At 51.0% G+C, this 27142-nt stretch overlaps 1 protein-coding gene across 3 annotated transcripts; it reads left to right on the top strand.

Annotated features, from left to right (window-relative positions):
* The first annotated feature begins 3200 nt into the window (after positions 1 to 3200).
* On the top strand, positions 3201 to 26539 carry MASP1 (mannan binding lectin serine peptidase 1). Of its 3 annotated transcripts, XM_032698163.1 has the most exons (11): positions 3201 to 3482; positions 5484 to 5709; positions 12725 to 12902; positions 13163 to 13294; positions 13747 to 13943; positions 14245 to 14392; positions 14874 to 14992; positions 15836 to 15914; positions 20190 to 20327; positions 21331 to 21405; positions 23994 to 26539. In XM_032698163.1, exons 1-11 carry the CDS (start codon positions 3262 to 3264, stop codon positions 24887 to 24889), a joined length of 2409 nt encoding a protein of 802 aa, XP_032554054.1. In that variant the 5' UTR covers positions 3201 to 3261; the 3' UTR covers positions 24890 to 26539. The 3 variants fall into 3 exon arrangements, with proteins under 3 accessions (XP_032554054.1, XP_032554055.1, XP_032554056.1); XM_032698164.1 differs by lacking the exon at positions 20190 to 20327; XM_032698165.1 differs by lacking the exons at positions 20190 to 20327; positions 21331 to 21405; positions 23994 to 26539 and adding an exon at positions 17513 to 18017.
* Positions 26540 to 27142: the final 603 nt, after the last annotated feature.

The following is a 27142-nucleotide window of genomic DNA, read 5'->3' as shown; positions in this document are numbered from 1 at the left end:
GTCATATACACCATGATGGGGAGCAATGCACAAATTGCAGTGTACCCAGCATAGGGCCTGAGAGAGGCTGTGGCGTGGGCTGTGCTGGCCTGACCCAGAGGGACACAAGCTGTTGCAGGACACTGGTGTTGAGTGTGTGATTATTTACACCAGTCGTAGATTCACCCCACAGTCTTATTCCTGTGGGTCCACATTTATCCCTCACAGCTGTTTTATTGCTGTCTAACTCCACTTATTCTAGGGGTATTATTTCCAGGAGTTGAATTTGCCCCCAGCATTAAAGAAATGCTTTGGACAACACTGCTGAGCTCAGTCCTCAATGAGAATCATGGACATGGAGAAGTAACCCCAGGGATGACCTCTTCAAGTACAGGAAACATTGGTGAGAAAGCAGGTCCCAGCCTGTGTGCTAGTCTGTCACAGTCTAATTCCACTGTCTCACCAGCACTTGGGGAAGAAAACAATCCCCACTAAAAACTCAGTATGCCCACCCCTGTCACTTCATTGTGAGACCTCAGGTAATATTTTTGCAAGAATCCCAGTGCGGACAAGACTCAACCCCCCTGGCAATCACTGAGATAGTTGTGAGCTAGCTGAATGTTTCAGGTAAAGAGCAGGTAACAGCACACATGAGACAAGGTGACCCTTGTCTGGCACCCTGCCTGCACAGCACCAGATTCTCCTCTCAGTGATCTTTTTTTTTGCCTTTACTCGCGGTGGACGCTTCACACAGCCCTGTGAGTGGCCAGGCCTGGCTACAGAGAACCCTTCTTTTGAGAAGATGAGAGTAATGCTGGAGAAGGCATTGCAGCCAGAGCAGATTCTACACCACCTTCCGTTTGCAGGTCCTTGTCTGCCTCCCCACCAGTAGACTCTGCAGCACAGGGTTTATATTGCTACAGAGGCTGGGAATTACCTGGAGTGCCAATCCCACACACTGCAGCAGGGGGGTGCAGAGTCCATCAGAGCTGACCCGCTGTAAGTGAAGGAGGCAGTGCAATTAGCCAGGCCAGCTAATTAGGGCTCCAATAGAACTCATCTGGAGACCTGAGTCTCTTACTAGAGTACTCAACACTGCAGGTGTTGGGGCTGGAGTTTCGAGCAGGAGGGAATGGGGGTGCAGGAGGCTGCAGACAGTTTTAGGCACTTGGGTACAGCAGAACCAAATTTGTGCCCATTCAGCCACTGCTTCTCAACTTTCTTTGTGAGCCTACACTGTGTCAGGTCAGACTTAGCCAGAAAAAAACTGATCCCTGAGCTGCTCAGCACGAGCTTTCAGGGAGCTATGATTCTGCACAGCAAGAGGGTTGGTGGACTGGAACAAGCACTAGGTCAAGGAAACCCCCTAGGATACAGCAGTCTAACAGGGAAATCAGCTCAGAGGGCTGCTGAAGGGATCTGCAGTGGCCTGCATCTTGGGCATCCTCTCCTGTCTTCCAGAGCCTACGTGGTCAGCATGGATGCTTCAAGCCCACGCTGCATCCAGCTTCTCTTGCCACTTTACATTTCCCAGTCCAGCCTTGCAGTGTAGACACTGACTTTGACCCTGGGTGATATGGCTTGAAAGAAGCATCGACAGGCATAGAAAATGTCACTTCAGAATTGATGTTGCCCCTGAATTAGAGCTGTTCCAAAAAGCTACAAAAGGCTGCCGTGATGGAAAAATAAGTGTATGAAGGACCCACCCTGCAGAACAGGCAGGGAAAAAATAGATCACAATGTATTCAGGGCCCAGACAAGACCACACTTGCCTGCAAAAATAAATACTTGTGTTTGACACATTGCTTACATATTAATTAATGTGATCAGCCTGCCTGGGTGTGTGAGCATGAGTGAGAGCTCGTGACTGTATAGTGATAAGCTGTTAAAACTTCCCAAATAGGACTACAAATAATGGCAGACCAAGATCTTCCCTTTGCCCAGAGCCTTTCTCCTGTTTTTGTAGTGCTTTTCCACTCATATTTTTCTGTTTTACTTCACTGTGTCTCTTAGGTACCATTTCTCTCCCAGCACAAAACCAGAGAGTCATGAGAGCAAGAGAAGCAGCTTCTGCATGGGAAGACAAGGAACCATAATCACTCCCAAAGTAAAAAGACAAGAACTGGAAAAAGAAAATTCTATTTTTTCCACTCTATCCCCTTCCCTTCCAGTTTCTCCAGGACTGCTGGAGGGGCAAAGCTAACACAGAGGCTGAAGGTACCATCGCCCCTTTAACAGCAGCGCCACAGCCTGACATCAGCGAGCTGGGGAGTCCAGGAGGGCTGGGAGCTGCTGCTCCAGGAGTGGTGCCAACACATCCCTGTTTCCCTGCCTCTTCCCGGCTCTTGTTTGTGTGTGCCTTTTAACATGCCGCATGTGTATCCGTGCCTGCCAGTGGATGTCTGCAGGGTTTACATTAACCAGCTCAAGCTGCAGTTGGTAAACAGCTATTAATGTTTTGCTCTTCATGTGTCCAAGGAGATTTCTGAATGAGGGAGTCGCTTGCATCCTTTGACTTTCTACGGGCTTTTCCCTTGTTTGCAGCCCAGATAGGTCGTCTTCCCACTTAGCTATGCAGACAAGGGAGTTTGGGTTGGTTTGTGCCTGGCACAGGGAGGGGAGATCAATCTTCTGTGGCTTAGCAGGGAGTGTTCTTGTTTTTACCTGTTTCCTGAACAGGAGGGAGTCAGACTCAAAACCTGGAACTTTGGTGTTTAAATATCTCATTCCTGAGCATAGTCCACATCTAAAGCTGCTCTTTTGCCCTGGGGCAAAATACTGAATCCGGCAATTCCCCAGTTCTGCCGGAGGCTGCAAACTAGGGCTTAATTTTACTCGGACTGTCACAACTCCAAAGTTTATTGGAAGCCAGATTCCCATCCCAAACGCTGCCTGGCACTAAGCAGAGATGCTGAAAGCAAGTCCCGAGCGCCAATCCCAGCGGCAGCACCACCACTAAAGCTATTTATCCCCGCACGGTTTGGGTTGGTTTTTTTTTTTTCACACATTCTTGCCTTCTGTTTTTGCTGGAGCCTCCGACTCCATTGAGAGGCAAATTTTAGCCATCTGGCAAAGCAGGCTGTGAGGGGGAAAAAAGAGAGAGAAAACACAATGTGCATGGGCACACACACTCACACATACAAAACTCTGGAGATTAGGGAAGACAAAAACTCCGCTGAATGCTGGAGCGCAGGGCAGCCCCGCGGCGGAGAGGAGGGAGAGGCGGGCGGGGAGGAGGGCTCGGATGCGGGCAGGTCTGCCTGCTGCCTGCTGCCCGCCTGGATGTGGGGAACGGCTGCAGGCAGGGAAAGGCGTGACCTGCATGGAAAATGCCAGACAACTCCAGACGCACACACACATAGGCGCACACACGCTCACAAATCTCCGGGTAGAGATAAGGCGGACAGTGGAGCGTTGGGAAGGAGGCAAAGCCGTCCCCCGCGAACGAGCCATCGATCCTCTGCACCAAATCCACCGGGAAAGCCTCCCAGCAGCAAAATGGGGTGAGTAGCTCTGCGATGGGCTGACCCTGGGCTCCCGCACACCATGGTCTCGGGGCACGGCCGGGCAGGGGGGGGCCATCCTGCTGAGGGAGGTTTCTCGATGATGACCGTGGCTTCATTTCCCCTATCTGTTAGCAAACAAGGCATTGCTCACGCCTCAGCTTCGTGCCGCAGCCCAGCCTGCGTGCCGAAATCCCGGGAGGGAGCGTCGGGTGATGGGTACGGCTCTGTCCTGGTCCGAGGGACAAAGGTACAAGTGAGACGGGACCTGCTACACGGGCTTCAGGTTTCTTTTACTTGAGGTCAAGACTTTCCTGTCATGGGAAAGAAGTTTGATGCTGTTTTGCCTCCCATGTTTAAGGGGAATACAGAGTTGCACCAGCAAACGGCCCGTTGAAATCGAGGAGCTGATGCCCATTTACACCAGCTGAACATCCAGCCCATGCATGTACTCTGACCAGAGGAGGAACAGTTTTTCCCTTTTCACATTTTTGTGGTTTCAGAAAAGCTGTCAAAAAAAGGCATGTTCAACCTCACTCTACTTGAAAGAAAAATCAATCCAAATTTCTCAGCTCCCATTAACTTTTCTTTGTAAGGAAGACCTGAGAAAAGTGATGGCACTACACAAATGAACCCCAGAAATTTACTGCCCTGGTTTTGAAAGAACACAGACAAGTTAAAAATAATCCACTAATATAGCTTCAATTTCCTCACCAGCATACCTAAATCAAGCCCTGATTTTGAAACCAGGTGTACGTGTTCGTGTGAGTAGTTCCCATGTCTGCAGTACACACCTACAAGCCTTTGCCAGGCCTTAGTGCCTATTTTAGAAAGCAGAAATTTTCATCTCTAATGGCTCTAATTTCCTTTGTATGCTCCGCTGTGTGTAAAGAGCCTGAAGTTTGATCCTCTTTCTGGGTTTTATGCAACAGCACAGGCTTTTGTGTTCACACCTCTAGCACAGGTGGTGTTCTCTTCTTGCACAGAGAAATACTTGGTTTATGCTCACTTTCATGGTCAAATGGAACTTGAGGCTGGTGTGAAGTCAGGTGGACTGCCACTGATTTACTTGTCCCCTCTGCCCTCCTCTGGGAAAATCAAGTTGGTAACAAGTTGGGACAAACTCTTCAGGCTGAGATTTTTTAAAAAATGGGTTTGATGACAAAACACCTCTAAGGATCTCAGCCTCTGTATACTTCTCCATCTTGGGTGAAAACTCTGAGAAATTAAGAGGAAAAGAAAAGAAAAAGGGAAAGAAAAGAAAAAGGAAAAGAAAAGAAAAGGAAAGGAAAAGGAAAAAAAAAAGAAAAGAAAAGAAAGAAAAGGGAAAAGAAAAGGAAAGGAAAAGAAGAAAAAAGAAAGAAAAGAAAAGAAAAGAAAAGAAAAGAAAAGAAAAGAAAAGAAAAGAAAAGAAAAGAAAAGAAAAGAAAAGAAAAGAAAGAAACATACTGGTTTGAGCTGCTGGGCATGGGTCTGTCCTTGCTCAGCTGCAAAGACTGCTGTTTATTGAGGGCTAATGATTCAAATTTGGCAGGATGAGGCTAAGTAGTAATAATAATAATGATACTTAGCAGTTATTGCTATGATGCTTTCATTAAACCAATTTAGAAGCATCATTATTTTATTAAGCATCCTTATGTTTATTCTTCCATTAAATGAAGATTTGCTCATGAGAGCCCCATTAGTTAATGGACCTGTTGCTGATGGCTGCTGCTCCCAGAAGCATGAAGAACACCAAGCTCTGATTGCACTTCAAGCTGTCTGTGAGCTATGGAGGTGCCTTTGAATCACATGTGGCACCTGTGTCACACACCTTTAAAAGGGGCTTTCCCCTCATGGGAGCCAAATACAGCTCCCACCCCCACCGCCACCTCCCTGCGATTTGGTAGGGGGGTGCTCATGGTGACTCCTCTTCCACGATCCACTAGGGAAAGAGATGAGCCTTCAACAGGTTTTGTCATTGCTAACGTTTCATTTCATCTCCTCACACGTATTTTCCAGGTTCCTCCTGACCTGGCCCTTTTGTGCCTTGCTGCTCTGCATGGCAGATGCCATCGAGCTAACAGATATGTTTGGGGAGATCCAGTCTCCCAACTTCCCCGATTCCTATCCCAGTGACTCGGAAGTGACATGGAACATCTCTGTGCCTGATGGATTTAAAATCAAGCTGTACTTCATGCATTTTGACTTGGAGTCATCCTACCTCTGTGAATACGACTACGTGAAGGTGAGCTGTGAGGTCATGGGGCAGATGATGAGGTAGACAGCAGACCTGTTGGGCCAGCTGAGAAAGGGTAGTGCTGGAAAAGCTGGGAACAAGACAGTTTTCCCCATTTATTGTGCACAAGAGTTGTCAGTCCAGTGGACCACTGGGAGAGCTCAGGTAAGATGACAACATCCATTGGACTAACAGTGAGTGGGACACCAGAGCCAGAGGTTACCCACAGAGGATCTGATTTCTGGAAGTAGTTGGGCATCTGATTGTCATTGGACGAAATGGGATTTGCACACCCATGGGCTGATGAAACCCTTGTGGCTAAACCACCAGCCCGTGCCACTCTAGTGCCAGCCATGTGCAAGAAGGACCCCTGAGCTGGTCACACTTTGCCAGGCCATGGTTGTGAGTGCACCTTGCAGCCAGCCTGGGTCCCTGGCCATGATTTGCAGGCTCTTGGGACACACTGTCCAGCCCCCAGGGAAGCAAAAAAGGAAAGGCTAGACCTGAGCTTAAGGCTGTTATGGAGGTTCTCAGGGAGCTGTCACGGCCAAAACCTCCAGATATTTCAGTCTGCTTCATTGCTGGGCAGTAATCATCCAAAACTGCAGTGGACCACTCACTACAGTGCCACAGAGCAACCTTGCCTTTAGCACCACAGGTCTCTCCAGGCAGGGCTCTCCTTCCCATCCAGGACAAGCTGGGTTCTCCATATCTTTGAAAATGGTCAAGTTCGGTGCTTCTGGCAAACCAGCAGTAGCAAGCAGGTGCTTTCTAGGATTGCTTGCTTGAACAGACCTTACCCCATCGTCCAGTACAAGCCTTACCCTGCCCCTCTGCACAAAGGCAGGCAGAGCTTGCTCCCAGGTCTGGAACCACAGAACCTGGCCCTGGTGCTAGTTGCCAGATAATTGAAATTATTATTTTATTCTTGCCCTAAGAACAGAAAGCAAACATTTGTGATTTTTTTCTTCTAGAATCTGTTGCTCGCTGCTTTAATTTCCCCTTTGTGCTGGCACTCATTCTGCTACTAACAGCTCTCATTGAGGTTTGATTAGTTCTTTCTGCTTCTCCTGGAGCTTCTCCAAGCACAAGGGCCAGGGACATATACAGAGATATATTGCTTTAAAAACCCAATAAGCTCAAGGAACAGATTTCTTGGAAACTTTCCCCATTCCAAGCTTTACCCCTCCTCCCGCCCTTCACCCCCTGCTCCTTTTTCCTTTTTCATGTCTCCCTGTTATGTGGCCATGGTGCCAACTTGGCACCACAGCTCTCCCTGCCGCTGGATTTCTGTAAGAAGGCAGTATTTTTCACAGGGATTTAGATCTCAGCTGTATAAATTTGCTTGGAGCTGTAACTCAGCTTGCAGAGCCTCCACCGCAGAATTACATTTGAAAAGTGATGAAAACAGATGGATTACGGGAGATCTGTAAATTACTCTGCTGGGTAAGGGTGTAATGTTGATGCTACTAAACCACCTGCTTAGAAAACACCAAGGAGAGCAGCAAATGACTCTGTGGCTATTTTCCTCCTTGGGTTTATATGTCCAGCTCTGTCGCATCAGTGCAAGGTGTAAAAGCAGCGTGAATGCCCTCTTTGACAGAGGCCACAGCGAACATCTATGGAATATAACTATAGATCTGGCACATAAGGTGCTTCTCTGTAATACTCTGCTGGTCCCAGGGAGGAAGCTTAGAAAGACACAGGTGGATCTCTGCATTCCACAGCACTCAGTGGATTCCCATCCATGAACTTGTACCGTTGCTTTCTGAGCTCAGGGTGACTTTAATCTCCACAGCATCATATGGCAGAGAGTCACACAGGTTAAATATATGATTACATGCTTCTTTGTGTGTGTGTGTGTGTGTGTGTGTGTGTGTGTGTGTGAAGAAACACATTCTTATTTGTTCAGAGTCTTCCTCATCTTGACTGCCATAAGAAGGAGGTTAAAATGGGGCTGAGCAGGTGGGGATTCAGCTCATGACAGGCAAAAGCCCCCGTGCCCTGTCTTTTCCTTCTGGCAGTCCTTGGCTGCCCGCACACCCAAACTCTTGAGCAGTGTAGAAACTCATTGTGAGTGAGCTCAGGGCAAGCCGAGCTGCAAACCCACACAGATCTCTCCTTCGGGGTGGTCTGCAGAAGGGAACAGTTTCCAGAGCTCTAAAACAATGGCTAATTAAAACAATAGCTGTTTATTTATATATATGCACATATACGCGTGCGTGTGTGTATATATATATATAAAGAACATGGCTCCTAAAGAAATGCTCACAGGATGGGAGGCTTGTTTGTGCAAATGGGGATGGCAGAGGGGGGGAGTGAGCCAGGAGGAATGGAAGGAAAGCCCCCAAAATGCCCAACTGGAGAAGCCCCCCATGCAGGTAGAAAGCACCAGTCACATGCTGCCTCAGGAAGCTGAACTCTGGGCCCTGGTGCATCAGAGACAGCCTCTTCTCAGGTTTTGGATGGCCACCCTCAGCCACCTGCCAGGTCCTTGGGGACAGGGAGCAGCCATCTGCCCTGGGCTTTCAGCTCCTGCCCTCTGCCATGCTCCTCAGCAGGCTCTGCCCAGCTCGTTACTGTCCACAGGGAACTGATTTGGGGGTTCCTCGTTTGCAGAGGGTCTTACCGTGGGTTGTCCAACTCCTTTCTGGGGTCACCCAGCAATGAACACTTATGCACAAAAGCCTCCAGCACTGGCCCAGGGCCAAAAGTCATGGCCATGACCAGGAAATCAGGTTAAGTGATCTGAATAGTGTCACTGAGGAGCGCTGTGGCAGAGGTAAAGAGATGGATGATGAAACCCTGACTTCTGAGGGGCCTTCATGAGTAAATCTCCAAGCTTATTAGGGAGATCTGAGCCTAGGGTCCTGTCCATGAGGCTTTGCACATCGCTCAATCAACCCCTGGAATGAACCCCCGAGAACTTGTCAGCCAGCTAGGTACACCTTGATTGAAGATGAGGGGACATCCCCTTGCTGATGGCAGGGGACATGCAGGGACAGAGAATATAAGCTTGGTGTCACATTCAGGGCAGTGCATCCCCAGCCTGGGGCTGCAAGAAGGGTGCACAGGACCCATCTACACTTCTTCTGCTCAAAGGAGGGATAAAAGGCACAAATCAAGGTTTGCCATGAACGAGGGGTTCCAGAGGAGACCATCCTCTTTTGGTCCTGTCAGACAGCCCCAATCAGGGGGTTATTCATGCTTTGGGAGTGCAGGGTCCCCAGAGGAGCACTTCAAATCCCAGGAGGCAGCCGGGAGATGGTTCTGTGCAGGGCAGTGTGGTGGCACTGGCCACCCCCTGCACCGCTGGGGACCACAGTTGCCCCCAGTGCAGGGGAAGGAGGAGGACCAGGCATGGGAGTAAACCGATAGCTCCTGCAGCACCCCAGCATCCTGCCTGGGTCTCTTTTCACCCCCACCCTCTCCAGGGAACAGACCTAGCCCAGAAATAGAGCATGTGGGCACAGCTGCCATGCTGGGAGGGGACAGTCTCTGGACGCCAAGCCAAGTCCACAGCACAGGAAACCAGACATCCTCCTTTTTTGGCTGTGGCAGGGCTGCCACACGTTCCCATGGATATTCAGGACAATTTCATGTTTGCATATGAAAGGACCCTTAATGTCTTTCAGGGAGAGGATCTCCAGGAGACCTAGAGGGATGCTCTTGCAGGGGCTGTCCCATCCCTGCCTCATTCCCAACAGTCAGCAGCAGCAATGTGTTGATCTGGGTGTTGTGTTCTTGCAACACTGACTGCGGGGCCACTCGGCAAGGGCCACTTCATGCCCTTCCCTGGCTTTGAGCGTCTCCTCCCCATGTCATGTTCCCAGTGTCTTCAGCCCAGCACTGCAACTTCTCTGCCTAATGAGCCATTTATATATATTACAAGTGGTATGTTTGGCCTTCATCAGTCCAATTAGTGCATTCCTGGAGGGCTGGAGGGGGGGCTGGTGGCGGCTGTGTTTCCGTGTTGCCGACTGCCTGCTCCTCTCTGCTGCCGGCAGCAGACACCAAACTGCCGAGCCAAATTCCCCTTGGTGATCGTGGCATTTTGTTAACCCACCGGCTGCAGGAGGCATCTCTGGAGTGTCAATGCCCCGGTATCCCCAGCAGCCCACGCCTTGGGGCAGCCTTTCTCTCCTGTTGAGCCAGAGTACCCCAGCTCCTGCCCCAAAGAGGGAAATCAGTGTGTGGCAGAGAGGGGCCCCACAGCTTGGGACACCACTTCCCTTACTCACAGCACTAGCCAAAATGCAGGGGGACAGAACCATAACCAGGGAGAGACTCCCATCTGCCTCCATCCAGAGGGGCAGAAATCTTAATGAGAGAATGAGGATGCAAGCAGAAACAGGGAACACAGCAGAAGGCATTGGCAAGGGTAAATTTAAGGCACGAGGGTGTCGCTATATTTTATTTTTCAAAGGAGGATTCTTTCAGCGTATTTTTATAGGGAATTTCTCTGTGGCAATTGATATTTCCCTCAGGGACACATCTTCTCTAGTGAAAACGTCGACATCGTGACCCGAGAGGGAGAAACTCCAAACAAACAACCAGGATTTAATTACCAGCCTGCTCGCTGGATGTAAATGATCCACAAAAAAAAGTATACAGTCCCCAGCAGAAGCAGCAAATATTAACCAGGGATGATGACCTCTCTGTTTAGTTTACTGCTGGAGGGCTGCCTCTGCTCCCTGTGGCTTGGGGCATGGGACCCGTCTCAGATAAGAGGCCATGGATACCTTCAGTGAGGAGAGCACGGCTCTCCCGGGCCCCATCCTTCTGCTTTGGGGCTGTATCCAGGGATGCTGGGAGCAGTGTTGAGGCCAGCCCCATGGATGTAGCATCCTCTGGCCAAGACACAGGGCACTGGGAAGATTTTCCCGCGCTTTGGTGATGCTGTGCTTCAGATCCTGGGGCTTAAGGAGAGGGATAGGAGATCACACAGTGGTTCATGTGTCCTGGCAGAGGTGACAGCCACCAACCCCACACAGAGCAGCCGCTGGAAATTCCTCCTTCCCGCAGATTTCCTTAAGAAAAAAGCATTTTCTGCAGAAAAGGCTGCATCCCACGTGCTTGCACAGCCAAGTCTGTGTGTTGGGGCCAAAATGCCTTTTTCCATCCTTGGTGATGGCACTCCCGTTTTTCAGTCTGAAACACTATTTCAAAACAATTTTTCAGATTTAAAAGCAATTCTAAAGAACCACAGTATATTTCAAAGGGATTGAAACCAGATGGAGCCCAAATTACTTGTTTTCTTTTTTTTCCCCAGAATGCTGTTACCAAAAAAAAAAAAAACAAAACAAAACAATTCAATTGGGTTTTTGTCCCAAAGCAGGCCACGTGTTTTTTCTCCAAATTCTCAAAATTTATCATCGGAAAGTCTCTCTCTTTTCTGGCCAGCTCCAGCTTGTATGAGAGGATGGAAAATATCTGGAGGCAATGTCAAGGCATGCTGAGTCGCCATTTCCATGTTGGCTTTCCCTGGTGTGAACGAGTTTCCGCCTGTTTGTTCAGCTCTGGGAAATTTCCCTTTCAGACCCGGACCCTCCCCAGCCAGCACATCTTAAGGGTCTCCAGAAGACAGGGATGCAGTCAGAGAACAGTCTTGCCTTACTGAGGCCACACAAGCCAGGGGCTGCATTCCAACACCTCCAGAAGCCCAAGGGTCCTCAAGCAGATGACTGTTTTCCCCAGGCATGTGCTGGGGGACTGCGCACTTCATCACAGCCTCAATAGCCGTGGCTTGGCATGAACGGTGGCGGGTTGGCTGGTGGTGTTCATCACATTCCTCTGCTGAGGCTTATTCATATCTGAATCTCCTGAGGGAAAGCAGGCAGGGTGCTGGGAACCGCCTGGGAGAGGTCGTGGTTGAGACAGGGGTTGGGTAGGAGAAGATAAATCAGTGCTGGAGAAAATGGCAAGGAAAAAGGAAAGGAGAGGCTTTTCAGGGAAAATTGGAGGGTTTTCTGCAGGGATTACATTATTTTAAGGCACAGATGAGGCTGCGTTTTAAACAGATGCACATAGAGAGTACTGAACGTGCTAACATGACAACAGGGCATGCTGGCTCATTACTCCCCTTCTTTATCCCTCTGTATGCATGGTCAGAGTCCAAACAGTGCCTGGCACCACAGGTCTGGAACCATACAGGGACCCTGGGTAGCAGGGACAGGACAAAGATTGTCCAAAGGCAGCGCAGGGAACAGAAACACCAACCAAATTACAGCCACTGCTTTGAAGTGATGCAAAACCAGTGGGCAGAGGCTCCTCTGGGCACCCTCCCAGCAGCAGAGACCCCCATGCAGATTCCCTGTCTAGATCAGTGTTTGGGCCATGGGAAGGGGCGAGGGGGAACATCTCAGGTACTGACAGCTCTGAATGGGAATGACACAGGCCAGGGGCTGATTTTCACACCTCTTCTTCTGCACCACCTGTCCCCGTCCTTACTCCACCTCCCAAATGGGCTCCCACCCTGCATCCTCCCCTTACACCCTCCCAGCTCCTCCCTACACCCTGGATGCTACCTGCTCTCGACATCTGCTTCAGAAGGTGATTCCAGATAGAGCAGGCAGACCTGAGTGCCTGTGCACATTTTGCAGAACCCACTTAATTGCTTTACTGCACTAACAGCATCTCAAAGAGCTGGATCAGTAGGAGTCAGACCTGTCATGCTCTGAACATCCCTGGAATCCCTCTTGGCTGCAGAAGGTGATGTGAATGCAGTGGGAATGGCTGGAAAATGCTATTTCAAAGATGCCCTGGGAAGGGCCAAGGCAGCAGAATGATGAGCAGGACAGGGCTTGCAGGGTCCAGAGCTGCATCCTCAGGCTGTGGCCATCCAAGGCTGCTAGATGGGCAGACTGTCCCACAGAGGCACCAGTCAGCTCTGGAAGGGGGCAGGCTGAGCAAGCACAGGCAAAGGTGTGAGCCGCGGGGTGCAGAGATGATTCCAAGCCCAGCCTGACACCCCTGAGGAACACATGGCAGGCTCTCTAGGCTCACTCCTTCTTTCTGCTAACAGATTGAAGCTGAGGACCAGGAGCTGGCCACCTTCTGTGGCAGGGAGACGACAGACACAGAACAGGCTCCTGGCCAGCAAGTGATCCTGTCCCCAGGGCCCTACATGGGGCTCACCTTCAGATCCGACTTCTCCAATGAGGAACGCTTCACTGGCTTTGACGCCCATTACACGGCCGTGGGTAAGCAGCATTTGAGCCTTCAGGATGAGCTTCTAGGGTAGGGTAATGAATTTGCAAAGATCACATCCCAAGTCGGCCTTGGGGACCCTGGCAAGACAGGAGCTTGTGTGCAGCCCTTGGGCCATGTGGGACTCACTGGGTGCTCCTGTGACCCACCACATGGGACAACTAATTTCTCAGTGCTGTGGCAAATGCCCCCATGAGGAGTGACATGTGGAGGACTGCAAGATGACCTCTCTGCCTTGTTATCTTCATCCTAGATGTGGATGAGTGCCTGGAGAAGAGTGATGAGGAGCTGGCATGTGACCACTACTGCCACAACTACATTGGCGGGTACTACTGCTCCTGCAGGTTCGGGTACATCCTCCACTCCGACAACAGGACCTGCAAAGGTACCACTCAGGCACAGTTCAGACACATGGATGGTCATACAGAGGGGTCCCTGAGCAGGCAACAGACCTACCAAACACAGGCAAAACTACCTTTTTTTGCTGCCAGGAGGGAGGAGGTGCCTCTTCCCCACAAACCAGTAATCTGGGATTGTTTTTTCCCATGGGCTGTACTCCTCAGCTAAAGTCTATAGACCTCCTCAAGTCAGAGAAATTAAAAGGTTTAGTCTGTGCTCTGAAAGTGCATCGTGTAGGGGGACTAGCTCTCAGTGCAGGGCCTCTGTGCCAAAGGCATATTTGAAAGTGTGAGATATGTGAGATGCTCCATGCATGGACAAATATTTGGGTTCCATAGACCCACTCAACAGATCCCACTCCACTGGGAGGGCTCGTGAGTGTGGTCAGGATTGGGACATGACTGTCAGGACCCTGACAAAGCCATGGCTGTGTTTCAGTGGAGTGCAGTGACAACCTCTACACCCAGAGGAGCGGGGTCATCACCAGCGCCGACTTCCCCAGCCCCTACCCTAAGAGCTCAGACTGCCTGTACCGTATCGAGCTGGAGGAGGGTTTCTTCATCACCCTGGACTTCGAGGACAGCTTTGATGTGGAAGACCACCCCGAGGTGACCTGTCCATATGACTACATCAAGGTGAGCTGGGGTCCGCACACTCCTCTGCTGCTCGCCTTTCTTTTTCCCAGTGCCCTGGTGAGGGGACCAAATCACCCCAGTCTAAACAGGAGTGATGTAGCCATCAGGAGCCCTATGCTCTCTTGACCCTATGTCTCTTATCACATCTGATTTTGAACCTTTCAGCCAACAGTGACCCTCTTTCTGTTCACATCCCCCAAGACAGGGTGCTTAAGCCCCACTGTCCCCACTGCAGGCCTACCCATTAGTCTCAGGGATCAAAGACTCTCCTCACACCATCCATGCAACTTTACCTCATCAGATCAAAGCTGGCCCAAAGGAGTTTGGACCTTTCTGTGGAGAGAAGTCCCCAGGACGCATTGAAACCCAAACCAACAGTGTGCAGATCCTCTTCCACAGTGACAACTCCGGAGAGAACAGGGGCTGGAAGCTGTCATACACAGCAATTGGTAAGTCCTGCTGCCTTCCACTGTTTGCTGGGCTTGGGAATGGGAAGGGCTTTATAGGTGGACACCATGAGTTTGGTGGTCCATAATCCTGTCTCCAGAAAGGATCTGTTCCAGAAATCCCACAAGGAGAGGCATAAATAACACAGAGCCCTCCTTCCAAAGGATGCTTTTTCAGATGGGCTCTGAACCAAGATGACATTGCAAAGCAGAGCAATTTTGGGCACGGTAATTGCACAGGCTACTGTTATTAGCTCCCAGATTTGTAATGCCCAAAGCCAGAGAATTACAGACTGGAGGAAAGACCTGGAGCCTCCATGCCTTCTAGAAGAGCCTGGATGAACCATGCCAATGTAGACTAGAATAGGAGGAGAGCAGAAATGCTCAAACTCTCCTACATGGGCTGGCTGGCAGAGCTGGGACTCCGCATTTCCTCTATTTATTCCACTGTGTTCTGTTTTGCTTCATTTTCTTGTATTCAAAGGAAACCCATGCCCACCAGTACAACCACCAATCAATGGGAAAATTGAGCCTTCTCAAGCCAAGTACACCTTCAAAGACCAGGTTGTCATCAGTTGCGACACTGGATACAAAGTGCTGAAGGTATGGGGAAAGTTTGTGGAGATGGGAATAGGGTAGAAAATGGAGGATCCTTCTGCTCAAAGGCATTGCAGCTCTGGGAGAGCAAACACAACCCACACAACATCCTTACCCTCTTCCCAAGGGCAAGGAAAAAGCTTCTTCTGAGAGCTACCACTTTTCCTTTCCAAAGACGTAGAGGAAGACTGGAGAGAGCACTTTTCTGAGCCACTGTCTCAGCATCTCTCCAGACCCAGCAAGCTCGTTGAATGTCAGGCTTGTCACCTCTGCCAGAGAAAAAGTCAGCAAAAGCCCAAGGGGAGCGCTAGGGTTTTGTCTGCTCCCCACCTCAATGAGCACTGGCTCAGCAGCCCTACAGAGGCCACCCTCCACCGACTGGGAGGTCCTCTGGGACTTTGGGACAGCTTCAGCAAGTCACAGGAAGCAGGATTTTGGCAGACCCTCTCCAGGAAGAAGTTGGGAACCACAGGGTGTGTGGGTGACTCACAGGGTGGCTGTCTTCCCTCCAAACCAGTAGCCCACTGTGACTTCCAACATGGAGTTGGGTATTTCTCTGATCTCCTCCTCGTCCCATTCTTCATGCAGAGCTGCGTCCTTACACATCCCATCATCTAGAACAGGAATAAATGACTCCAGTTCTTTTGCTTTAGCATGCCACTGAGTTGCTGGCAACAAGAAAACTTGTTGTTTTTCATTATGATTTTATTGCAATTTTTAGCTCCTCTTTCAGGGAGGCTGGATACAACTTGACTAAATCACCAAGAAATTCCCTTTTAATCAAGAGATTTATTTCTTTTCCTTGAACATTAACAGGTGTTTTCTTTTTTGTTGGCACCTTCTACACAGGATAACGTGGAAAGTGACTCCTTCCAGATTGAGTGTCTGAAGGATGGGACATGGAGTAACAAGATCCCTATCTGCAAAAGTAAGGACACCCTTCCCCACCCTGCCAATGTCCTTTTCCTGCTAAAATAATTTCACACTAACAGGAGCTGCCCTGCCAGAGTGGAGTTCCTTACTTAGAGACACAAACCCAGCCAGAGAGGCTACGTAACCCTGCAAAGCTCTTTTGGCTTGTTCTTGGATAACATAGTGGGGCTCAATCCAAAAACCACAAGCAGGAGATTGGTGCTTTTATTTAGATTACTCATATAACTTGATTTGTGAGCCTTTTTTGCTGTCTCCCTGTCAAAAAAAGAGCAAGCCTGGCTCTTGAGCACTGGCTCTGTCAGATAAATCTGGGACAATTGGATAATCCAATTCCTGGTCCAAATTTCCTTCCCAATGGAAGCTGTCAAGACCCAGGGCATTAGTCCCAGGTACTAGCCTAAACTTGGCACTGCTCAGCTAAGTGAAAGGGGAGAGAAAAGTTGTCCAAATATTAACAAACCATAAAATGGGAGAAAAGGGGAGAGGAAAAGAAAGGTCATTTGAAAGGGCAGGTGATGATTTGCATCATCTCTTCTTTCATCTAACCCAGCTCCTCTCTCATCTCAGGCTTGGGAGATGTATCTGATAACACCTTTTCCATTTACCCCAAACCCCTCAGCCCTCAGGAAGGCTCTCACTGCTGCTCAGTCTGTTGTAAGGCTGACCCAGAGAGGAGAAAAGAAGCAAACATGCTCAGAGAGTGTCCCAGGCCCTTCCAGGAGATGCAGGAGGAGATGCTTTCTAGGGATGTTGGGATCCAGGCTCTCCTCATCTGGGCAGATCCTTTTTCTTTTAAGAATATTGTGGATCTTACCTTAGAACAGTATTTCTGGAGTTTTAATTTGTGTTTTCTCACTCAAAATGGAAACTGGGAGGCTCTGAGACCTGCTAAATACATTCATATCTTAAAGAGCTCCTTAGTAAGCGTGGGGTCAGTGATGCCTCTGCCCTGCCAAGGAACTCCCCGCTCCTACACTCTCATTATCACAGTCTCCCATTGATTGTATCCAGCTTCATGTAAAAAAATAGAATGAAATTCCAGGTAAATATTTTTAACCCCAGAAAGTCGGGTTTTTGAGAAAATTTAAATTATTACCTTCATTTTTCCAACTGGGCTGGAACTGATCACTTCTTGTGTAATATAACTCACTACACTAAATTTCTAAGACTTTTTTGGAAAGCCAAGAAGCCTTGGCTTTCAGCTCTCCAAACTGCAAAGCCTCCCACCTCCCCAGGATGTCTGTGAGAGGCAGGGCACAGGCAAAAATGGTTTTAGAAAGCAATGCAGAAAATAGAAAACTTCTCAGCCACTGTGAATAAAATCCAGCTCTATAGCCTGGAGAGGCTAAACACAAACCTGTGAGAGCTTCTCCCAGCCACTGCCCTCAGGCTGCCCTGGCCCAGCAGAGTGAGAGAGTCCCCAGCAGGACCATGGCTCCACTGGCATCCAAGGCACTCTGGCACAGCTCGCCAGGCGCTCATTAACGATTTCTGGTGTTTTGGGGGCTGGGTTTCCTGCATGTCTCTCTCTGCTCATCTACTAATTGGGCTTTCTCTTTCTGCTCTCCTCCTTCCCCTCTGCTTTCGGTGCAGCTGCAGATAGAGCCGACAACCAGACAGAGGGAAGAGCTGGCTCGGAGCAAGTGGCCGCGTGAGGCTGGTGCCGGCTGTGCCGCCCCGACAGGCAGCCTGTCTTGATGCCCCTCTCTGATCTGTCCAGTACCCAGGGCAGGCTCCATTTGCCACTGGCCTGGCTGCCAAATCCATCTCTGTGGCTTGTCTAACCGGCATGGCACTGTTAACCCCCCTGCGCCTGGTGCTTCCTTAACTCCATCTTGAGAAGGGGAAAGGAAACTGGAGTTGAACACTTCATTCCCGTTGTCATGCCTGGGGATCACATGCTGCTGCCAGCTCCTGGCGTGTCCGTATCCCTCCCTCTCCATGCGGATACCTTGGCCACCTTGGCTCCCCCTCCAAGGCAGCTGTTGCACAAGGAACATGGCATGGCAACCATGGTTGGTTGGTTGGATTCAGTCTCCCGCTGCCCTTCGTCCCTGGCCCAGCATCACAAATAAGAAACACTCCTTCCTTTCCTTTCTCCAAGAGTCCTGGTGCCTTTCAGACCCTCCGGACAAGGAGGCTTGGAGGATGGGTTGGCATCACTAGCCCTTTCCTGCAGGCACCAAGCCCTGGCACCAACACAGCAGGATGGATGTTCCTCTGCCTCTCCTTTGCTTCCCACTGCTGGCCTGGCAGAGGTGAGGATGAGCTGGCCTCATGCTGACTGCAGCTGAAGGAGGTCAGAGCCTGGTATCTGTCCCCATTCACATCCCCAGGAGCCATGGGCATGCATCCTGGACTCGCTGAGGCATCAGAGGCTTCATTAGGAGGAATCTGGGATGGGAGGCTGGGAGAGGAGGAGGTGTGTGTTGGGGAGCTCGATCCACTTCTGGTCCCAGAAAGACAAAGATGCTAAAGGGCCCCTTTCCTGAGGGAAAACTCTGGAAAGGCTCACGGAACAAATGCCCTCCCCTCACCTTTTCAGCAGGACCTGGGACACTGATGTGGCAACACCTCTCTGCAAGAGCCCATTCTCCAGGAATCGCGTTCCTCCAGGCCTGGGGAACACACAGGGATGAGATGGGCTCTGCAGGCCAATGGATGCTGCCCTGCAGCCATAAATAACCCCAGAGTAGAGGTGCCAGCCAGGATGGTCCCCTGACATTCATTCCCTCCTTCTTCCAAGGGAACAGGTATCCAGAGTCTCCACCCAGCCTGGCTGCACCTGCACACTCATACCATCACCTGCTGTCCCTACAGAAGGCGAAGGGGACCCTGGTGAATAGTGAGCTGTAGCATTTTGCCATAAACCAGGTTTTTTCCACCCAAGCAATTAGGCAACCCTGAGCATTGGTACATATCCCTTGTTCCAGCTACTACTTCTGGTGAATTCTCTCTTTGTTAGCCTGGATCACTTCATGAGGAGCTAGGACTCCTGTCCTCACCCCCTTCACGTCCTGGAGAACATGCAGACCCACATCCACAGAGCGTCATCCCTTATCCACAGGACCTGCTTTCTGCAGTCACCCATCCCCTACTCAACCCCTCATCCTAAACATAGCAGAACCCAACTCCACAGCACTGCATTTTCTGGCAGGATCAGACCCTGGTTCCTGGTTCCTGCCTTCCACTGGGGCAGGTCCCCCAGGATGGGGCAGGGGGAAGCTGCACAGCATTGTCTGAGCGCTCTGTGACCTGCCCACATAGCAGGGAGCTACAGCTCCAAAGGAGTGACTCCTGGCTTTAGAGGATGAACTCTCTTGCAGCCAGGGGTCCTTCCTGGTGTGTTTGGCACACACCCAATACAGGGGACAAGCTGGGAGGAGAGTCTGGGCAGGGCACTCTGGGTGATCTAGGCTAGAAAGGGGATCATGGACAGGCCATGGGGAAGGGCAATGGCACCCTGGGAATTTTTATCCTTCTATCAGACCCTGAGCCAACAGCAGGGATGGTGAAGCAGAGCCAACGTTGCCGATGTCCTGGGAGATGAAGCAGGTTTGATCTCACCCATATCTGCTGGCGTCATCCCTGCCTGCAGACCAGCCAAGCCACACTCTTAATGTCCTTCATCTCCTGCTGTCATAGGACAGCCAGGACCAAGGGTTGTTCAGCCTGATGTGTAAATGCTTAACAGCACTGTTTGGTGAGCAAGACCAGAGCAGGAAGGACTGGACCATGCTTTCAGCAAAGGCTTGTGCACCTCTGATTCACAGCATAGGCTGGTGAATTACTGCCTACCTCTCCTTGCCCACTCATAAGGGATGCAAAGATGTACTCTGAGACCATCTCACAACAGCTGTCACTTACCAGACCAGGCTTCCTCCCCTCTCAACAGTACAGCAGGGAGATCTCACACTAAATGGAGGGGTTCCCAAGACAGGGTCTCCACCAGCATGAGTGGTCTTGGCCATACAGCCAGCAGGTGAGCCATGCCATTTGCATGCCCTGTCTGTGCAGGGTGTCTGTGGGAGGGTTTCACAGAGCCAGGCTGTCTTGACCGAGACAGAGCCTTCTGCTGCTGTCAGAAGCCATGTCAGGCTGCATCTTCTGCACTGCCCTAGAGAAAGGGGATACAGGACTCTATGGGCCCATGCTCTGCCCCACAGGACCACTGCCACATGCCAAAGCCCAGCACTACCTGCCTGCTGGTTGTCTGGATACCCCAAGAAACAGCACAGGGTTCAACCCCCCCTTCTGTGTTGGGTTTCAGTTGCTGACTGCAAAGCGCCGCCGGAGCTGGAGCATGGCTTCGTCACCTACTCCACCAGGAACAACCTGACCACCTACCGAGCAGCCATCCAGTACCACTGCCAGCACCCCTACTACCACATGGCCCCCAACAGCACGGGTGAGCAGTGGGGCCAGGACACATCCCCACGGCACAGCGCAGGAGGGCGCGTGGCCATGTGCGTGCGCGTTTGAAAGCGGGGGGAGTTTGGGGTGGCTGCTCCGGGGTGCTCTGCAAACAGCAGGCTGTGAATGTAGCCTATGCACACCGTACCCTGCGTCTGCACTGCCTGGATTGTCAGACTGGACACATCTTGCTCCTCAGTGAGGTAGGATGGAGCTGGCCCTGCCTCGTGCTTTGCCTGAATGTTTCACAGCTTCAGCAGAGCAGTGTGGGTGTTCCACGTTCTGCCTTCTCACCCTGCCATTTGCTCCCTGCAGATTATGAAATTATGGAAAAGTGAAAGGAGCTGCTGCTGGAGAGAGTACCAGGTCCAGCAGCCTCAGTAAGGGCTCTGCAAGGCTCCTCATCCCAGCACCCAAATGTTCAGCATAACCAAAGCTGAACAGATAGCAGTGGGATCATATCAGACTGAGTTTTCCCCCCAGTCCCCCTGGTCCACAACTACAGAAAAAACACAAGGTACTTTGACAAGAATCACAGGTCTCTGCACCCTTCAGACTCAGCTCTGGGCAGCACAAAGGGTGTGTACACACCCCAAACCATCTTCCTCCTCCTCCTCCCTCAGCAAGCAAAGCCAAAGGAATTCTTCACATTCCTGTCTCCCAGCTTGTATCTCCCGCTGGCCCTGTGCATCTGGTCCCAGTACCTCATATGCATTAGCAGAACGGGCACTGGCAATGTTTATGTGGAGGCTGCTGCCAGCAGAGGGTGAAGGCACAGCACAGCCCTCCAGACAGCTCAAGGCAATGAAACTGAGGATGGTGGCACATCCCCTGCATGAGGACAGTGCCCCCCAGGGAATGGAGCACAGAGAGATTTAAAAGGGAGGTCACCTGAATAAGAGTTCTCAGGGTCCTGACCGCTGCACAACCCTCCTCATTGCAAAGGACACTCCCTCATGCCAGGACCACAGAAGAGTTAACACTTTGCTTTCTTCCAGCCACCTACACGTGCGACGCATTGGGAGTGTGGAGGAGCGAGGAGCTGGGGACCAAGCTGCCATCCTGCCAACCAGGTACTGGTACTGGGGCAGCTGGTTCCCCTTGCTCAGCAAGGGGTGTAGAGCAGGGACATGCAGGGAGGGGATGCTGCCATGCCTGACCAGACCTGATGCTTCTCTAGGCAGGGACCATGCTCCCTGGTGACAGTGCCACATAACTTGGCTATTCATATCCAATTGCCGCAGTGAATGGCCAGAAGGGGAGCGGGGGCAGAGTCTTTCTGCTATCCCAGCTGGCCCAGATGGTCAGGGTGCAGTGGTGGCACTAGGCAGCAGTGCTGAGGACATGTGTCCCTGGCAGTTTAGGGCAGCAGTGAGGTCACAGCCATCGTGGCTGTCAGGGCTCCCCAAGCTCCCCATTCCAGCAGACAAGGAAGCCAGCAGTCCCGGGGCAGAGCCCACTGTCCATGTTCAGCCCCCAGCATCCCTGGAGATGGCTCCAGCCAAGGGCAGAGCATTACCTGGCTGTCAGCTCCCACAGGCAGTGTGTAGACATCCAGTAGCAATTATCACCTCTTCAAGCCTTGCAGAAAAACTCAGCTGCTTTTGCAGGGAAGGAAAATCCCAAGTCTTTGAACAGTGGCAGAAATGTTTGCAGCCAGTGAGTTTCTAGGCCAGGCGCCTACTCAGGATTAAACAACAGTCTCTGGGATGTTTGCTGGCCATAGCTAAGAGTGGGGCCAGGTCTCTCTGACAGGTTGGGGGCCTGGAGGAAGTTTGGGTGTGGACTATGGTCTGATGTGCAAAGTAGGCTCTCCAGAGAGGTGCAGGGATCTGGCTGTCACGCAGCAGCTGCAGATGCAACCACCCCAGGGTCCGGACACTACCTCAGCCCCATGGAGGGTATCTGCTCTCCAGCCATGCTGAGCCACTGCAAGTCCAGAGGAGGGACCCCTGAGATTCCCTGCATCCTACAAAACTCCAGAAAATTTCAAAAAAACTCCTGGGCTGTGGCTGCTCTTGTTGTGGCAGCTGCTCCCTGCATCTCTGCTTGATGTTTCATCCTGAACTAATTTGAGCTGGGAGCATGTGGGGACAGCTTTTGGGGCCATAGCTGCTTTCATGGGCCATTTCCAGGCCTTTTGATTAGTGGCAGGAGTCAGAGAGACTTCAGGAAAATGGAAAATCCCAGAGAGAGGGTGACGCTCTCCTGAGATCAGCATCTGCAGGCAGCAGCTGGCCAGCTGTTGTTCAGATCTTCCCCATGTCTCACGCACCTCCCCATCAATTGAAACCTCTCTTCCAGGCCACTCTATGCCTGCCTCTGCCACCAGTGGGAGCATTTGCAGCCTGGTCAGCATTTTTGATATGTAATTTAATTGAATACATATTTGGCTGGATGCATTTCCTCTAAAACCATCTCCTTCGGACAACCGTCAGCTTCAGTGCAGCAGACCATCTGGGCTGGGACACAGGAATTCTTTTCCTGAGCATGTTTTCTATTCCTTTCAGCACTGGGAAGGGCAGGGGTGCAGAGCACATACAGAGACACTCACCATGCTCCTTCCCTGCTAGAGTCACATTTTTCCTGGAGACAGACCCCAGTCACAACAAATCCACATTAGCAGCTCCCAGTGCTCCTGCACTGGTTCCAAGGCTGATTCTCAGCCCTGATCCCATCAGCCTGAGAGGTCAGATCCTCTTTTTGTGAGGCTTTGTATCCTCCCCTCAGAGTACAGGTGGCATCAAGGCAGAGGCCTGGCACTTTCCCTTGAGGATATGGGTTCTCTTTGCAGACTCAGAGGGATGAGACCAGCACCTGCACTGCTGCAATTCAGGACTCTTTCAGATGTAGACGGACAAGCCTAAATTGGCTCCCACAACCTCCTGGTGACATCAGCACCCACAAGCCAGCTGGGAGTCCCCCTCCACAGGGCTGCCAGAGGCATGAAACAGCTCCCCACCACCAACCATGTCCCAAGGCTTAAGTTCCACAGGGACACGATTGTTCCTGCCCACCCTGTCCAACCCTTCCAGAGACACCTTCAGCATCCTGAGTCCCTCCTCTTCCTCATGCTGTGTCACAGTGCCTGGATAAAGTTCCTAGAGGCAAACCAGTCAGCACATCAGGGCTCTTCAGGCATTAATTCTAGATCTGTTGAAGAGCTGAGAAGAGGGGTTCTGGTTTGGCTGCCAGAATTGTGGTGAGGAGATGCAGGAGTAATGCCCATGGTGCTAGGCAACACAGCTGAGCCCTTTTCAGCCACAGCTCCTCTGGGAGGGCATATGCCATGGCCATGAGAACACAAACGTCATGACAGGTCTCAGAGAAAGGGATGAGGCTGGTCTGATGTCAAGCTCCAATCCTCCCACTAGCATTCCCCTGAGTTTCTTGGCACACTGAGCAGGAGCCAGGCAGTTGGCTGAAAGGTCTGGGAAGGACTGAGCAACCTCAAAGGTCACAGTGAGGCTGCAGATTTACTCATTTGGCCTTTCTGCTTCTGAAGTGGTGTGGATCCAGCCAAATCCCTCCATAAACTACAAAAGAGAGTGTTTGGTTTGAAGATAACCAGTCACGTGGCATACTCTACAGGGATATCCCTTTTCATTTGTTCCCTAGATAAGTAAACTGGGAGTAACTGCCCTGTCCTTTCTGTCCCCAGTGTGTGGCCGGCCAGCTCGCCCTCTGCCTGGGATCATCAAGCGCATCATTGGCGGGCGGAACGCAGAGCCCGGCTTCTTCCCCTGGCAGGCCCTGATTGTGGTGGAGGACATGTCCCGGGTGCCCAATGACAAATGGTTTGGCAGCGGAGCCCTGCTCTCAGACTCCTGGGTGCTGACAGCCGCCCATGTGCTCCGCTCCCAGCGGCGGGACAAGACTGTCATCCCCGTCTCCAAGGAGCACGTCACTGTCTATCTGGCACTCCATGACGTGAGGAACAAGATGGACGCCGTCAACCGGACAGTGGAGAGGATCATCCTCCATGAGGAGTTTGACATCCAGAACTACAACCACGACATTGCTCTTGTCAAGCTGAAGGAGAAGGTGACCATGGGGAAGCATGTCATGCCCGTCTGTCTGCCCCAGCTTGAGCACGAGCTGGAGGGGCCTCACCCCAACACGCTGGGGCTGGTGGCTGGCTGGGGTATCTCCAACCCCAACATCACAGTGGATGAGATCATCAGCTCGGGCATGAGGACCCTGTCTGACATCCTGCAGTACGTCAAGCTGCCAGTGGTGCTGCACGCCGAGTGCAAGACCAGCTACGAGTCACGGTCAGGGAACTACAGTGTGACCGAGAACATGTTCTGCGCGGGCTACTACGAAGGTGGGAAGGACACATGTTTGGGAGACAGCGGGGGAGCCTTTGTCATCCAGGACCCGGGAACCCGGAGGTGGGTGGCCCAAGGGCTGGTCTCATGGGGTGGCCCAGAGGAGTGTGGCAGCAAGCAAGTGTACGGTGTGTACACCAAGGTCTCTAACTATGTGGACTGGGTGGAGAAGAAAACAGGCTCCTCAGAGAGGTGGACATTTCTGGACCCCGAGCCAGAGAAATGAGTTATTAAGCAGCCTGCTGCCACCACGGCTCCCTTTCTTGTTGTCGTTATTGTTTAATGTGCTCCAGACTCTGGTCTTTCGCAAGCAACAGCCACGATACTCCACTTATGCCAAGCCTTTGCCAGCCCTCCAGGTCATTTGTTTCACTTGGTCCCGCATCCCTTCACTTGCATTCTTAGGAAATGCTTGTGAGGGAGCTGGGGGAAGGGAGCGAAAGGCAAGATCTCAGCTGGTGTCCTCAGCTTGTGCTGCCCATCTGCAAACCTCACCCACATTCTAGGGAGCCTCCCTCCAAGCCATGAAAAAGGCACAGCAATTGAGGTAGCATTTCTTTGACACCAAAGCTTTGTGCCATGCACGGGGAATTGCCCCCACCTCTGGGATTCTCTGGTCAAATCATCCCATCAGAAGATGCAACTACAGAGCCTATGGACAAGGCAGGAAAACCTATCTGGGCAGGCCTGAACCTCACAGGTCCCCTACACTTTCTGTGCAAGGAGTAGTGAGAGAGTCCTGGGGGGTTGCTATTATTTTTGTTTGCAAACAGACATCTCTGCCTGGTGGCATCTCAGGTGATGCCCACCTGGCCCCAAGGATGTGAAGATCCACAGTTAGCCCTAAACCTCAACCCCAAACTTCAGCCAGCACCAGCCCAAATGGTCTACCTGTGTCCAACCATGTGGAATGAGTGACCCACAGAAGACACAGGTACAGGAAGAGGGGTTTGGTCTCAGCGTCACACTCGCCTCCAGCCACCAAAACTTCTCCAACCCTCTATCACTTCAAGCCTTCTCCAGTCACACCCCCAGACTAGCTCTGTGGTTTCCAGCCACAGCAGGCCTCCCAAGGAGAACTTTTCAACATGAGACAGCATCACTTTGGATGTATCTAAGCAGTACTTCTTTTCAGCAGAATCATTTCAGATAGAACATCCTTCCTTGGGCTTTCACATCTTTCTCAGGGGCCTGGTTAGTCCTGCATGGCAGTTTATTCATTCTTGCAAGAACCTAGTCCATTTTAAATGCTTTAAGGCCATTGATTTAGCTGATTTACCTTTACCGATGGTGTTCAGCATTTGTTCATGGCTCTTGTGACCTATTCCAGGTGTCCAAGTCGTTTTAGACTGACCCAAACTCACCTAATGCACCAGAAGTATTCATATCTCACCAACTTTCCCCCATGGCCCATGCAGACAAATAAGCCCTGCCAAGGAACAAGGTCAGGTGAGCTTACCTTCCTTCAGTGGGGACACTTTCTCCTTCTTTTGCCAGCAAAGCCCTCCTAGAGCTGTAAGCAACATGCAAAAATTGCCTGCTGTTCTCTCTGTGTGCCTCATTCCAGCCTCTCCACCTCCTCCTCCTTTGCTTTTGCCATGAAAGGAAGAAGCCAACAGTGGACGAGCCACTCTGACATTTTGTTATTATCCAAAAAGCCATTTGTAGAGCATGTAGAGGAACAGAAGGCCTAAGGAAGGTCAATCTTGCAGACATACTATGAACTGTACTCTTGGCTATGTCATGTAACTGCAAGGTATTTTCTAATATATATTTCTTTTTTTTTTGATACTACATTCTGTAAAATATCTAATGTCATGTAAGGATGGTTCTCTGCAGTCTTTCTCCTGAGAACAAAATAAAACTTTTATATGTACTGAGTTTGTGCCCTGAGACTTTTATTCCAAGAGGAACATGGTCAAGGCTGGTTGCTAGTCTCTGCCATGCACACCTCCTCTCCCAGGTGGATTCTCACACCATCCCTCACTCCGACGGCTGCTCAGCCATGGCCCACGCAGCTTCATGGGCTGAGACAGTCCCTGAGTAGCCCTGAATACAAATCACAAAAAAGGGTGACAGATGAGATTCTGCCCTTCAATTATTTATAGCCTGAGCACATCACTGAAGGGGCAATGGCAGGAGGAGAGGGCAGCAACCTGTATGCTGAGAATAGCAATTAAATCTGAGTTCAATTGCCATGAGGAAAAAATAACAGGTATGTGATTTTTGCTTTAAAAGGAGTGAAAAATCAGCCCCTCCGCAGTAGCTGTTGGACTGAGAGAGTGTGTCTTCACAGCAGAGGCTCTGCAGCAAGCTCAGATGTGAGCTGAGGCACACACAAAGCTCTGCTGCGCATCTCTGTATCACAGGCTGTGAAAATCTAGCCTTTGGAGAGAGCTTAAAATCATGAGCACTGTTTCCTACCATGTGCCTGGATCCAAGTCTGAGAGCTGAGTTATTGATCCCTGTTTTCCTATGG

This window comes from Chiroxiphia lanceolata, chromosome 10 (assembly GCF_009829145.1).
Source record: "Chiroxiphia lanceolata isolate bChiLan1 chromosome 10, bChiLan1.pri, whole genome shotgun sequence".
Taxonomy (NCBI): Eukaryota; Metazoa; Chordata; class Aves; order Passeriformes; family Pipridae; genus Chiroxiphia; species Chiroxiphia lanceolata.
This window is presented reverse-complemented; position numbering and strand designations above follow the sequence as displayed.